General features: G+C 35.6%; 1 protein-coding gene across 1 annotated transcript in view; it reads right to left on the bottom strand.

Moving 5' to 3' along the window:
* SIN3A (SIN3 transcription regulator family member A) overlaps positions 1-15,267 on the bottom strand; it is an 81,184-nt gene that overhangs the window by 48,080 nt on the left and 17,837 nt on the right. Inside the window, 2 exon segments of the mRNA XM_037833372.1 lie at positions 1,377-1,553; positions 5,321-5,542. Coding sequence (XP_037689300.1) covers positions 1,377-1,553; positions 5,321-5,509 — 366 coding nt within the window. The 5' untranslated portion in view covers positions 5,510-5,542.

The following is a 15,267-nucleotide window of genomic DNA, read 5'->3' as shown; positions in this document are numbered from 1 at the left end:
GAATGGTTGAACAAGGCTACAGAAATAAATACATTTTTTGTTAATTTAATATCAATTTTATAAGCTCTTTTACAACATTAAGGTATTAACTGCTGAATACAGTATTAAGATGGAATTAAATCACATCAAACCAATTTTTTAAGAGTATTTTCAGAACTTGGTGAAGTACTAAGTCCATAGTAACAATACATTTTGGTACACAGCCATCATACTATAAGCAGGGAATAATAAAGTTTAAAGGAAAATATCAATACAGCTCATAGAAAATTTACCCAAAACAGTCTAGAGCGAAGTTTCAGGCCCAAATAATTTGCTTAAGTATAGTCACTCTTATTATCTAAGCTAATATAGGCTGCAAATTAAATTCCATAAAATTCCTCTATATAGCTTGCTTTATGAATATTTATGTAGCACTTTAAATTCCTTAGGCCAATTTTAAACAAGTTCCTGAGAACCCAAACCAATGAGGGCAGGGGTCAGGGAGAATTAGACTACGGATCAGGGAAAACAGAAGGCTGAAATATTTGCTATGCATGGCTGTGTCCTTCCTTGAAGAGTATATTTTTCTACCTGTAAGCAAATTTGATATAATTAGGCTGATAAAATCAAATGAAAATCTACTTCTTTATAGTTCTTCTCTATTTCCTGTACTCAATTTTAAATTTTATATAAATATTGTAAAATTAGAAAAATTGGAATCTGGAACGCTTGCTGCACCAATCACATTTTGAAAAGTAACAAAAGTAAGCAGAGAGACAAGGTTAGCTGGGAACACAAGCTTCATTTCTCCACAGATGCCTCATGAATTTCAAAGCAATGAAAATCTGTAGCACATACTCAGCAGAACAGATGAAAACACTGACACTTCATTCTCAATTATAGCTTCCCCCAAACTTTATAAAGGTTGCCCCCAAATGGAACATGTGTTTTACTAAGAATGGACTTGAAGATGACAGCCAATTCAGCTACTCATGAAGAGGAATAAAAAGATTAAACTTCACTGCACAGGCTGTAGCCCAACATGTGTGTGCTCAATAAAACCTCATCTGATGCTAAGAATAAAGAGTTCAGAAGGAGGCACCCAAAAGATGGACATTAAGGCTTATTTTGTATAAAACTAGCCTCTCCATCCTAACACATTTGTGTACCATGCATTCATATACTCCAAGAGTTTCTTGAGCATATTTTTCTCAGGATCAGGCACCGGTGCTAAGATGGGAAATGCGAGGTTTCAAAATAAAAGCATGGTGAAACTTCTTGTCATGTAACCACCTATTCTAGCATACTAAAAGTTGTAACACCACTACTAATAGGCTTAAGCTAATATTTCCTGCTAAGAGATAAACAGAGACTGAAGAAAAGGAGCTGAATACCACCTTGAGCCGCTGAAACTGCTGCTGTCCCTGTACTGGTGCAACTGGTGGGGTTGGATGAGCATGACTCTGGACAACCTGGCCTCCATGGGGCTGCACAGCAGTTGGGTGATGATGGCTGCTGTGAACTGCTGCTATGGTAGGCCCATGACTGCCCGAACTCTGTGGCACAGCTGAAACCTGGGTGGACAAAACACACAAAAGAAACATCAAAACTGCGCATTCTTTCCTAAATGCATCCTAAAGAGATGATTAGACACAAATGCACACAGATACATGCACAAAGATAATTAATCAGAACCCAAATTTCCCACAAAACGGATTAGTGAGATGGGTAACAGTCCTACCACATAGTGGAATTCGTTGCAGCTATTAAAAATTATATAGATCAGTGCTTCTCACACTATCTGTGGTGAAGGACCAGTTTTTTCTTTTTTCTTTTTTTTTAAATTCCATTCCACCACAGGTCTATACTTCTATAAAATACAGTAAGAATGAATTACTAGGAAAGTTTATTCTACAGATATAAAATGCTGAAGTCCTATTGCTATAAAAGTTTCTCAATTTCTGTACTTATCACATACTAGTAACAACATATAAAGATCGCCATCTGTGGAACACACTTTGATGAGCACTGATATAGAGGAATACATAATAATATGAAAATTGGCTCACAATCAGTAAATTCAATGTACTGCGTGCGTATTTAAGCTTTTTAAAATAATTTTTAAAAGGGCACATTATGAAGCAGTGTATAATAAAATAAAAATTTAAACCTAGACAAAGAATATTTAGCAAAATATTAGCTTGTGGTGGTGGAATTAGACATGGTTTTTACTTTATTGTTAACCACTACAGAAGACAACTAATGACAATACACCTGATTCTCTCCATTCCCCAAACAGGACTATGTAAGCATGAAACTTTCTTTCTCTAAACAATGTAAAAAGTACCAAACTAAGATAATAAAGGTTTTTCAAATTCTCAAATTTATAAATATTATGCAATAGAGCAACTATTTATAAATCCACAAAAACAATACAAGGCACAAGAGGGGTACAAATAAAACCAGACAATTCTAAAAGCTCTAATAGATCTCTCTTAAGAAAGGGCATTATTCTGCTATGTATGTGTTGACCAAGTTTCTAAAATACTTAATTGGAGTTTATAAATATCTGAAATGGCTAGTTTTATACGGGCACATTATATACTAAGAATATATATTAACTCTCCCAAATGTAGAAAACATAGATGTGTACCTGTTCAGACAATAAAAGTAATCACCAAAGGAAAACAGACAACCTTTCTTTCTTCCAAGTCCTATCTTAAAGATTAAATCACTATCAGTCTTCTAACTGCTTCCCCAAACCCATATTAAGGCAATATACTATTTTCAAAGAGAACACCTTTGGACGAGTGACCCCTAATAAATTACCCTTGCCTAGGTTTCCTTCTTCGATTCTTTCCTTGGAATAAGTTCCTAGAAATGGAATTGCTAGGTGAAAACCTAAATAATCTGACAAACTACCAAAATGCTTTCAAGAAAGATTATGTCAATTTATACTCCCAGCACAAGCCAGACCTTTTTAAAACAAGTTAGGTTGAAAAAGACTTCTCCAGACCAATTTAATAAATTATGACTCATACTGACCTGGACTGGAATACTATGCTGCCCTTAAAAAATAATGCAGTGATTAAAAAAAATGATTTGGATCTATCCATATGCATTCAAGTAGAAAGTTCTCCACTATACATTAACTGAAGAGAATATTACAGAACAGTATGCATTATATAATCCAATTTGTGTAAAAAGAAAAGTGTTTCTAGATAGATAAGAAAGTAGATATAGATATGCTTGTATATACATAAAAATTTTGGATCCTTAAGAAAGGCACCAGTGGGAGGTAATCTAAGGGTACACAGGAAGAAGTAATTTTATATCCTTTCTCCAAAAACCACGGTGATATATTATTTTCACATAATTAAAAAAAGACAAAAAACAATTAAATTTCTTCCATTTCCATAAAACAGAGTGAACAGACAAAAGATAAATGATCAGCGTTGGTCACAATGTGGAACAACAGTAGTTATAGACAATCCTGGTGGCAATATAATTGGTACAACTTTGAAAAACAATGTCATTACCTGCTAAAGTTGAATATGGAAACACACTGTGACCCAGAATCCCTCTCCTAGTTGCTCAAGAAACTCTCCCTTATATACCCCCAAACCTACTGAGTGGTCTGCAACAAGGAACTTGTACCAAATGTAAACGAACCACTTCACTAGTAAGCACACATTTTTTTAAAAATTACATTCAGTTTTACTGAAATATATTCACATACCATACAGTCATCCATGGTGTACAATCAACTGTTCACAGTACCATCATATAGTTAGGCATTCATCACCACAATCTATTTCTGAACAATTTCCTTGCATCAGAAAGAATTAGAATAAGAATAAAAAATAAAAGTAAAAAAGAACACCCAAATCACCCCCCCCAATCCCACCCTATTTTTCATTTAATTTTTGTCCCCATTTTTCTACTCATCCATCCATACACTGGATGAAGGGAGTGCGATCCACCAGGTTTTCACAATCACACTGTCACCCCTTGGTAAGCTACGTTGTTATACAGTCGTCTTCAGGAGTCCAGACTACTGAGTTGGAGTCTGATAGTTTCAGGTATTTACTTCTAGTTATTCCAATAAATTAAAACCTAAGACGTGTTATCTATATAGTGCATAAGAATGTCCACCAGCGTGACCTCTCAACTCAATTTGAAATCTCTCAGCCACTGAAACTTTGTTTCATTTTGCATCCCACAATGCCGGGTCCAGATTCATCCCCAGGAGTCATATCCTGCTTTGCCAGGGAGATTTACACCCCTGTGAGTCGGGTCCCATGTAGGGGGGAGGGCAGTGAGTTCACCTGCCCAGGTGGCTCAGTTAGAGAGAGAGGGCCACACCTGACCAACAAAGAGGTACTCAGGGGGAGACTCTTAGGCACAATTATATGCAAGTTTAGCCTCTCCTTTGCAGTAATGAGCTTCATAAGGGCAAGTTCCATGAAAGAGGGCTCACAACATCAAACCACCAGTCCCAATGCTTGTGACAGCATCAGCATCAGTCCAGGTGAGGAAGTCCAACACTTCCACACTTTCCCCCAGCTCCTCAGGGGGGCCCTGTAAATATATTTTTATTCTCTGCCCAATTACTTTGGGATGTGTCACTATTTCACTCTAACCTATACGAACCTACAGTATCTCACTTCCTATTCAAAGTTCCATGTAATTGTGGTGTTTGAATAAACTGACTGTAGAATTATATTGTTTAGAAAATATAGATCCTGCACCAAATAGACATCTCTTCCCTTGGTCTCACATGCAAGCTGAAGTTTTAAAACAGTCAGTTTCAACCTTTACCCTTTGGTCCAGTTTGCCCTAGTCTTAACCAGATCTGATAAGCACACATTTTAACCCAGCTGTTTGATTTTTGTTTTGATATCAAGACTCTTGATAAAAGTAGTGCACTGATTTAAATTCTGGCAAGAATTTTTATAGTTGTGGATTGCCACTGTGAGTAGCACTGAACTATGAGAAGTGCATAATATTCACAGCAGCACATTTATGATAACAGAAGACTGGAAACAGCCCAATTGTCCATCAACAGAATGGATAATTGGGTATATTCATGCAATTCAGTTACACATAAAAACATGGGTAAGTCTCAGCAATCATGAACTTCAAAGGTCATAAAAAAAATTTTGTTTTACCCATGTAGTGAGTACACAAGTGCAAACTGTTTTCATTATACTGTACCTTACACATATACCCTATGAATATTTTTTTATATGTAACTTAATGCTTAATAAAATAAATTCTAATGGGATGAAATCACCATCCCTCCCCCATCAACCCTAGTCCTTCGTAGGCTCCAGCTTACCTGATAGCTGGGTGTAACAGAGTACTGAATTCCTGTGGCTGACTGCATGGTCTCAGACACTGCTTCATACACAGGAGGGGCAGGAGCAAGCACCCGGTGCTGGTGAGGAAAAGCCTCCGTGCTGCCAGGGATCCGACGCTGCTGGGCTGCATACACCGGTGACTCCTGGTCATCCAAACGTCGCTTCATTCTGTACTCATGCTCAAGGATGCACTACAAATCCTGCAGGAAACAAAAGCAATGACATGTAACTCAATTCTCACTCCAGGACCAGTTGCCCAAGTAAAGCTCATCTTCCATAACCAAATACCTATTCTATTTTAGATACAGTAACTAATTCAGCCCTGCAAAGTTGAAAACTAGCCTCCAACTTAGGAATACAATCTTTTTGTTCTTTATTATCTCGTTTTCTCCTCAAATGCCAGCATTCTTAATATTAATTACATTTACGCATGCTACAAAAACATTCAATTGCTCTTCCTAACTCCTCTCAGAACCTAGTACTATAATTGTGGTCTAATTTTAAAAGTACCAATTGTTTTCAACAGTTAAATAGTATCTTGGAAGAGCACTCCGCCAGGAGTTAAGAGGACAAAGTTTCTAATTTGTCACCTTAAGGAGCTATATGTGTGTATTTCAACAAGTTCCTCATCCCATGTGAGTTTTAATTTCCACAACTATAAAATCAGAAGGCTGGAACAGATCATTTCTAAGGGTTCTTCTGGCTCTAACATTCTTTAATAACAAGGAGGTTCCAGAGTACCTCGGATTTTTAATCTTTCTGTGGAGCACTTTACTTCCTTTAGGACACAAAAAGTTTAGTAACATACTGGCCAGAAATACACTTGGGTCTTTTCAGAGCTTTTCTAAAACCAGTATCACTAACACCAGCATAATGCAACATCAGTAAAAAAAAAAAAAAAAAAAAAAAAAAAATGCCCCAGCCATTCAAAGACAAATTCAGGCCAAGTCTCACCATTTTTCCAGTCACCAAAAAACTGCTTAAATAAGTCACCCCTCCTGCGGTAAGACAATCAAGTTATGTAGCAATACTGGGAGATTTAGCAAGCCACCAACTCAGGTGAAGTCAGTCCCCCCGCCTCCCATACACACATTTACTAAGCATTTATTTTGTGTCAGGACCTGTTTTAAGCACTTTACATATACAAATTCATTTAACTTCCTCCACCCTTCCAGGCCAGAAGGACAATTTTTGCTTCCACTTTACAGATGAGGAAATCAGGGCCCTAAGGAGTAACTGCCCAGAGCCAGACATGAGTAAGTGGAGGACTCATGAGTCTAAACCCAGGGAATCCAGCCTCAAAGGTTAAGACCCTTTTTATAAATGAAAAAAAGCTTTTAACTAATTTCTAAGTGCACTTCTTTTTTCTTTATTCCTTGGGAACACACAAGCCTTGATGAGGAAGCAATCCTTATAAGGACTCCCCAAAGCTGCCTCACCTCTTCTCTGTCCTCACCATCAGCCTTGAAATAATGTTTCAGGTTTTCCATACACCTCACAAACCTAAACTAGATTCTGACTGAGCAGTACAACTGTTTAATTTGCAAGCCAGCCATTTTTAATACTTTCTTATAAACCTCAAGCCAGAAATGTGCTCTCTCTGTTACTTATAACTTTACATCAAAGGACTAAGTCTCCCAAGTTTGTAAGTGATAATATATTGAATTCAGTTAACTAGAGTTGAAAACATAACTATTGACAACTGCTGAGGGGAAATAATTTAAAATGTCTTAAACGGTTATGTTCTTGTACGCTTTTCTAGTATGAACTTGCATGTATATATACCTCAATATTTCCAAGCTTTTCAGACATATTAAGGGGTTGGAAATACAGATTTATACATGCTATTGTGGTACTTAAGAGTCACCATTCAATTGACTATGAACACTCAATCTCAACCTATTTTGGGAGGAGGAACTGGGTCTAAGAAATGGATGAAGTGAAAAGTCTTTGGCTGCTCCTTCAACGTACAATCAAGACCATAGTTTGATCGTGAATTCTGCTGGTCTGAAACCTACATACTTATCAACTCACCTGGAATTAGTGTCTGTAAACAAAAGCCAATTCAGTACTTTGTGAGTGGAAAATCAAATTCAGATCAGAAGAGCATAGCATAGGACTATGGAAAAAACCACTAGAGTACCTGTCAAGACCTGACTCTCAGGTCCTAATCTAGTTTAGAGTCCTAATTCTTACTCTTTGCTTTGTAACTCTGACCCTGTTTCCTTCTCTGCAAAAGGAGGAGATTGGACTAACTATATCAGTGGTTCTCAAATGTTGGTCTATAGAGCAGTCTAGAGAATAAGGAGAAAAATAAGGATAATAGTGAGTTTTTTACAGGCTAAGTATTAAATACTATATTTTATTCTAAGATTATGCCCATTCTATCTTTTTGCTATTAAAAATATCATTTCTCTTATAAAATGATTGGGATATTTAAGAATTATTTAGCTTTAGTTACCTCCAGAGTATGCCTTTTGAGATTAACTCTATGACACTGAAGAGGCTTGCCCAGGATCTGCACTTTCTCTGAATCATTTTTTACTTCTTTAAGAATCACCACTTATAATTCTACTTTCTAAACATCTCCCAAATCAATTACTTTTTCTCTATTCATCCAGTCACTCCCTTATTTCAGGCACTCATCCCTCAACTAAACTGTTGCCAATACTCTCCAGCCTCTGTCCCTCTCTAATTTAGACTCTACACTGCTTTCAAAATTATTTGTCTCAATTGCAAACCTGATCCAACTGTAAATCCATCAAAGCCTTCCCATAACATAAAATATACTCCAAATTCCTTAGTTCAGCCTACAAAATTCTTCCTTACTGAGTGAGGAACAAATTTAACTCATCAATACATCTCCTTCTGCTTCCCACTCTACCATCTAGGCCTGCCAAATGTCTTACCAATCCTCTAAACAAGCCTCAAGCTTCTTCAAGGTAGGGTCCTTTTCGACTTGGCTTGCATTCTCCACAGGCCTAATACTTTATAGACACTCAAAATATTACATATTTGAACGGGAAAGAATAACAATAAAAGTTAACATAATAGTTAACATTTATTGAGTGTCAAGCACCATTCTACACAATTTACAAATATTAATTTAATCCTGACAACCACCCTATAGGCAAGGTGCTCTTATTCCCTATTTTATAAAAGAGGTACCACCCTATAGGCAAGTACTCTTATTCCCTATTTTATAAAAGAGAAAACTGAGACACAAAGATTAAATAAACTGTCCAAGGTAACATAGCTAATAAGAGACAAAGATGGAATATGAAATCACAAAATATGCCTCCTGAACTTGGACTCTAAACCACTCTTAACCTCTCCAGTAGGTGAGAAGGTAAGGAAAGAGGGAAGAGAAGGGAAGTTCCCTTTATTTAAGGCACACACGCACTGAGCAACTTCAGTTTTCTTTTAACCTCTTACACATAGCTCACTCATCCTTTCTGCAGCTTCAACCCAATAAAGCAGGAATGCTTTGGCAGCATTCATTCATTCAGTTGGGAAACATTCAGTCAGCAGATATGAAGGCAGCAGATGATCCTGGCCCCTGCCCTCTAGAAGATTAAAAACTAGTTGGCTTTCCTCAAGTTTACTTAAAAAAACAAAGAAAAACATTAGTTAGTTGTCCACAGAAATTAGTAATAAGCCAATTGTCACAAAATAAACCTGTTGAAATGAGCTTTAAAGGACATCAAAATAAGCAGCTATCACATGTTGATTCTTTGTAGATGCAGAAATACAGAAAATGCTTCTTTAAAACTCCACTTGTACAAAAATAAAACTTCTATATCATGGTGCCTCAAAGAAGGTATGACAGATTATTTTAAGACAATGATGGAATAAAGAGCTGGAATTTAAGACTCTGGATGGATGCTAAAAGGTGACTGTTTCTATACCTTATAATTGTGTGTGGAATTATAAAGAATGTAACAGGAGTCACTTGGGTTAAGTATGAAATATTTATTTTCAGTTGTCTGGCTCTTGTTTGTTGTTCTAAAAACTAAGCTTTAAATCTTTATGGTGTTGCCTGCTAGTTATACGACTGTTCTTTGGTAGAAACTCCTATAGTCTGTACTCAAGAAATGCCTAAAATCGATGTGATGATTTTTAAGTCCATTTAATAAATTATATGTGTTTTCCAAAACAAAACAAAACAACAGTTGGGAAGACCACACGCAACTTCACTAAGTAATCAAAGAAAAAGCAAATTAAAATATTTACCCCAGAGAGACCTGAAAATATTAAAAGAGAATGATGACATTCAGTGTGGGTGTGGGTATAGGAAAACACTATTGGTAGAAGTTCTAAATTGGTATTGTCTATTTGGTTGGCAACCTGCAAGCATCTATTAAAATACTCTTTAACATAGCAATTCCACCTCTAGGTCTCTTTTCTACACATCTGCCAGGTGTGTTTACTGCAGCAAAGTAAGAAAACTCTAAATGTCTATCAATAGCTACATAAATTTGCTACACCCATATTACAGATAACTATGTAGCAATTATAAAGATTAATGTTCATCTACATGTACAAGGAAAGAACTCCAAGGATACTATTAAGTAAAAAAGAACAAGCTACAGAATATAATATAGTGTGATTTCATGTATGTAAACACACATATACACAATGTACTCTTAAGATTTGTAAATTTCATTATGTGTAGATTTTGCATCAAAAGAAAAAAACTAAACAAATGCTAATAAAACACATACTAAAGTACTTAGGCAAAAGTGTACCAATATTGGCAATGTCCTTGAAATACATCTGGAAATTAGTTTGGACTAATGGATAAAGAGTTAGACAGATGGACAGAAACATAATAAAGCAAGTAATGTGAAAATGTTAATGGCAAAATCTTGGTAGTGTGTATACGTGTCTTCACCATAAAAATTCCATTACCTTTGCTGAACTTTTGAAAATTATCCTAATAAAATCTTTGGAGGAAAAACTAACAACACAAACCAGTTCATGAGCAATGCAAATAAATACTATAAATTCAAAAAGGGGTGATGTGTATAGTGGGGTAGGTTCTATGGATAAGGTAAGTGATCAATCACACCTTGAAAAATAGGGATGCATTAGCATACAGCAGTATGTAGCATGAAATTCAAATATTACAGTAACTTCAGATTTACAGGCAATATATAGCTATTTACCATCTTTGCCAATTCACTCATTCCACAAATAATTCCCAAGTGCCTACCATGTGCCAGGCACTGGGTTTAGTGTTGGGACTACAGCACTTGAACAGACCAAATTTCCTGCACCCAACAACCAAGTCGTCCACACATGACAGCTATTAGATAATGTGCGCCTGACAACAATCCTGTCAGATTAACAGAACCCTCCTAATTTAATGTAGGAAATTGATACTCTAAAGAAATTAAGTGACTTGTTCACAGTCATATAATTGTCTAAAGAAGTAAGAAACTAGATTCTTTTTCTTTGGGATACATGACCAGAAAAACTGAACAGACTATAACCCAGTTATAATGTAATTCCAAACTACAAAGTATTTGAATGCCAGATAATGGAGCGAGCCACTAGAGTCAAATACAAAGCTACTTTCAAGTCCTGTTTCAACCAACATGATTCTCATCTGTCACTACCATGTCCAACTGTTTCAGATTTGGAGTTTACACTGTTACCAGAAATCTAGTCTATGGAGTCAGAAAATAAAAAACAAAAAAGTCCAGCAATTTCAGGCATAGAAACTAGAGGGAGAAGACCAAAGTGAACAAATGGCGGCAGAACACTAAAAAGTCATCTGGCCGGATGTTATAACAAAAAGCAGGAAATAGTTCCAAATCATCAAAAGAAGTAATCATAATGCAAAGGAATCATAATTCCCAAATAAAGCAAGCCAAACAGGGTGATTCTAATGTCATTTATTGTAGAACAGACTTCTGGAGAAGGCTGGAGCAACTGGGGAGGGAATTTGACACATCTCAGACAAATGCTAAAAGGACAAAAGTAAAAGCTAAACCCTACAGCAAAAGAAATACAAAGACCAATTTTCTAGTTCTATAATCTAACAAATCTTTAAGTCACAATAAAGAGTTGGCCCCCTAAAAATTCAAACACTTCTACATGATTATTAAAATCCAAATGGAAACTTACAACCTTCAATCTTCTTATTCCAGAGGCTTTTAAGACAACTAAAGTATATATACTTAATTTTTTTAAAATGCATTTTAATTTATGGCTGATCCTATAGTGCTAATCTTAGTTTCATATTGATGTAATCTTAAATCAGACAATTTTTAAAAGTTCATATATTTATAAATTTTTAAATAAATATCTTCTGAAGTTATTCTCTTATTGGTGGTCAGCATCACATAAAATATATCCTGGTCTGCTTACTTCATTGAATACTCCTGAGAAAAAGCAAAGTTTCCCTTTGAAAGCAAAGAAACTTTTATCAAAGCATTAAATGAACGTAATGACTTTCACCCAGTGCAACTGCCCACAATAAAATACAGTCTACTTCAAAATGTGTCCAAAAATCTACCTCTAGATTTAAGTCGGCTAAGAAACAGAATTTATTCCAAAATAAATGAAAGAGGAAATTTATTTAGATTTCCCATATAAGTTAGAATTATACTCAACAAGGTTAATAAGACATTCTTCTCAAAACACAAGAAATAACACCCAAGTTCCCTGAACTCAGTTTCACATTTATCTAATGCAGTGGTCCTCACCCTCTAATGGTGTGTCTGGATACATTTTGGATGCTGTCATGATGACACCTGATTCACCTTCAACCCTCAGTATACCAGAAAAATGTATCATAATTGACCATTTGGGTGAAAAGAAAGAAAACTTTATTAGAAATTTTGATAAGAATTTAAATAGCAAATCCAAATTTTTATTCCATATCTTCATAGTTTTGAAGACATAAATAGCCAAAACGGGTAACATACTTTAAAATGCAACCAACTGCTCAACAAATATCATGCATGAACTTGGAACACAGCCACTCTGTAAATCTGATGCCAGATTTCAGGTAGATAGGGTTCTAAGTTTACTGCCACTTCTGGATCTTCTTTTTGCCCTTAGACTGTCAAATGTAATACTTTGAAAACTTAGTTCCTAGTTTGGTTGAAGAGAGGACAGTCATCTTTGCTCCATAAGTGCAAGCATTCTGACTTTTAGATTAATAAATACCAAACAAAATGAATGATCAATCCAATGAATTTTTCCATTTCTGAATCATCTGTTCCCTTACAGTCACCTTTACACACACACCTGCCTTTGGCACCTGTCCACTTACAAACCATATCAAGTTTTGGTGCACAAACATCCTGAAAAATGAAAGAATATCATCAAACCAAAACAAAACGGTTTTGATTCTTGTAAAAAAAAAAAAAAAAAAAAAAAAAGCATCCTGAAGTCCCCTCCTGTTGACTAACTTGGATAAGGATACCAATTTCTTTTTTTTCCCTCAGAAATACTGTTCACCTATAAATTCTCGTGTTTGAGAAAATTCATCTAGGATATTGTCATCTGAAGACCCACAGTCTGCAACTTGGTTTATACAATCAATTCTACCATAGTCATTACAGTTCAGAGTGTTGCTCTCTGTCACCCTGCATTCATCTACTAGTTCCTTTAATAATTACGAAATATCTTCTGTCAGTTTTCTTCTCTTTGCCATCAAGGGAGGAAAATAAAAACATTCTTAATTCTTAACCAAGTACAATGAAAGCTAAAAATAAATAAATAAATAAATAGTACAAAGAATTGCCATATACCTTTTGTCTTAGTTTCCTAGGGTTACCGTAACAAAATACCGCAAATGATGCTTAAAACAACAGAAATTTATTGGCTCACCGTTCTAAGTCTGAAATCAAGGTGTCAACAGGGCTCTGCCCCTTTGAAACTTGTAAAGATGTACCCTTCCTTGCCTCTTCTAGCTTCTTGCATTTGCTTGCAATCCTTGGCGTTCCTTGGCTTACAGATGCATCATTGCAATCTCTGCATTCTCTGTCTTCACATGGCTTTTTCCTTCTCCAAATTTCCTTCTCCTTATAAGGACAACAGTCATATTGAATTAAGGCCCATCCCCAACTCAAACTGGCATCATCTTAACTCATTCCATCACCAATGACCCTATTTCCAAATAAGGTCACAATCTGAGGTACTAGGGTTAGGATGTCAACATACCTTTTGAGGGGAACACACTTCAACCCATATCCCAGAGTCCCTGAATGTTAACATCTTAAATAATGTTTAAAATGCTGATTCTCAACTTCTTTTATACATTCTTGAAAGATGTTGCAATGCTTTGAGCAAAACAGTAAGAAAACTGGAGGCTGGTATAATAGTGATGATTTATTTCATTACTGCATCATCTTTCTAAGCAATTCCATCACTGTCTCATTTCCTTATTATTTTTCCTCTTTAGCATAGTTGGGAATAAGTGATAAATACTGACAAAATAATTCCTAAGATGATAAAATAGCAAAATGTTTCAAGATACAGGAAAAAAAAAGATTACTAAGATCTCATATATCTTAGATATACAAATGGACCCATGTGATAATAGATAAAATGGGTTTTATATTTAAAAAAAGTAAATTTTCTTTTTGTTCTTTTGAAGACCTCTAATAAGAAACAAGTCATCAAAACGAAACAAAACAAAAACCTCAAAAACTAAAATCAGGTCCAAGGAACACTGATATTTCACAGTTAAGAACTGGTTTCCCACCTTGTTCCTATCGTTGTAGACAGAAAATGAAAAGTAATCTATTTAGTTCATTTCAAAAGGTATTAAAAAGTATGTCAATGTTAATTTTCTGATTTAGATAACTGTACTATGGTTATATAGATGCATTTGGGGAATCTGGGTAAAGGGTATAATCTTTTTTACTTTTGTAACTTTTTTTGAAGTCTCAAATTATTTCAAAATGAAAAGCTAAAAATTTTTAAGTACTAATAGTAGGGAGATACAAAAAAAGGAAATCATCATGTATCCTCCCTATTCTCGAGAATATTAACATTTAATTAGGGTGACAAGGTTTCCATAAATTAACTGAGAATGGTATGAAATAATAGACCAAGTGTAACAGGAGATATGCTGGATAAAGATACAGAGAAAGCATTAAAGAAAAAGGACTTGAGTTGGTTCTTTTTTTTTTTTTTTTTTGGGATGGGATTGGTGTTCTATTTATTTACATATACTGACACATAAAAACCTAAATAACTTTCCTTCCTGCTTGCTACTTGCTTCACTTTGGGACTTTGTATGTCTCAAGGTCCTCTCAGGAGTTAATGTCAAACCCTGAGGTGACTCCTGGGAGGTGAGCAGGTCCACTGCAGAAACTGCTGCATATGCCTCAAGATACAAGGAGGGCAACAGAGGTTATGCTTCCACAGTGAGGCTGGTTGAGGTAAGAAATGGGATACTATAAGTGTTTTCCTATGGAACTGACAACGAGCGCAGTTGTCAAAATGAGTCCCAAAGTTACTGAACAGTTTAGGTCTAAAGGCAATCGTTTATGTCAGGATTGTTTACAGCAAGTTTCTCCATATCCCAATGGTTAACCAAGAGGCAAGGTCTTACTGAGAATTTTATTTTTAAAAACCTTCCTTTTCCACTCTAGCCTGATGCCACCATGACAGCTTTATTTTTCTGAATTACTAAAAAAAAATATATGATGGCTGTCTGTAAATCTTTGTTGCTGTATTGTGTTCTACATGGTAGTGTTTCTTTTATTGTTTTTAACTGCTACTTAACCTAATGATATACTTTTAACTTTTCACCTATTTATAAGTTCTCTTAACTAGATTGTAAGCCCCTCAAGGGTCTTTCACTTGTTCCCTTCCTCCACGGAACTTTCTCAATTGCCCCAATGCTAAGTAACTTTTCTCTTTTGCTGCTTGCAATATAAATTCAACACTGCACTTTAAG

The sequence above is a fragment of the Choloepus didactylus genome, chromosome 4 (assembly GCF_015220235.1).
Source record: "Choloepus didactylus isolate mChoDid1 chromosome 4, mChoDid1.pri, whole genome shotgun sequence".
NCBI lineage: Eukaryota > Metazoa > Chordata > Mammalia > Pilosa > Megalonychidae > Choloepus > Choloepus didactylus.
The sequence above is the reverse complement of the archived record's forward strand: the minus strand, read 5'-3'. Positions and strand labels throughout refer to the sequence as shown.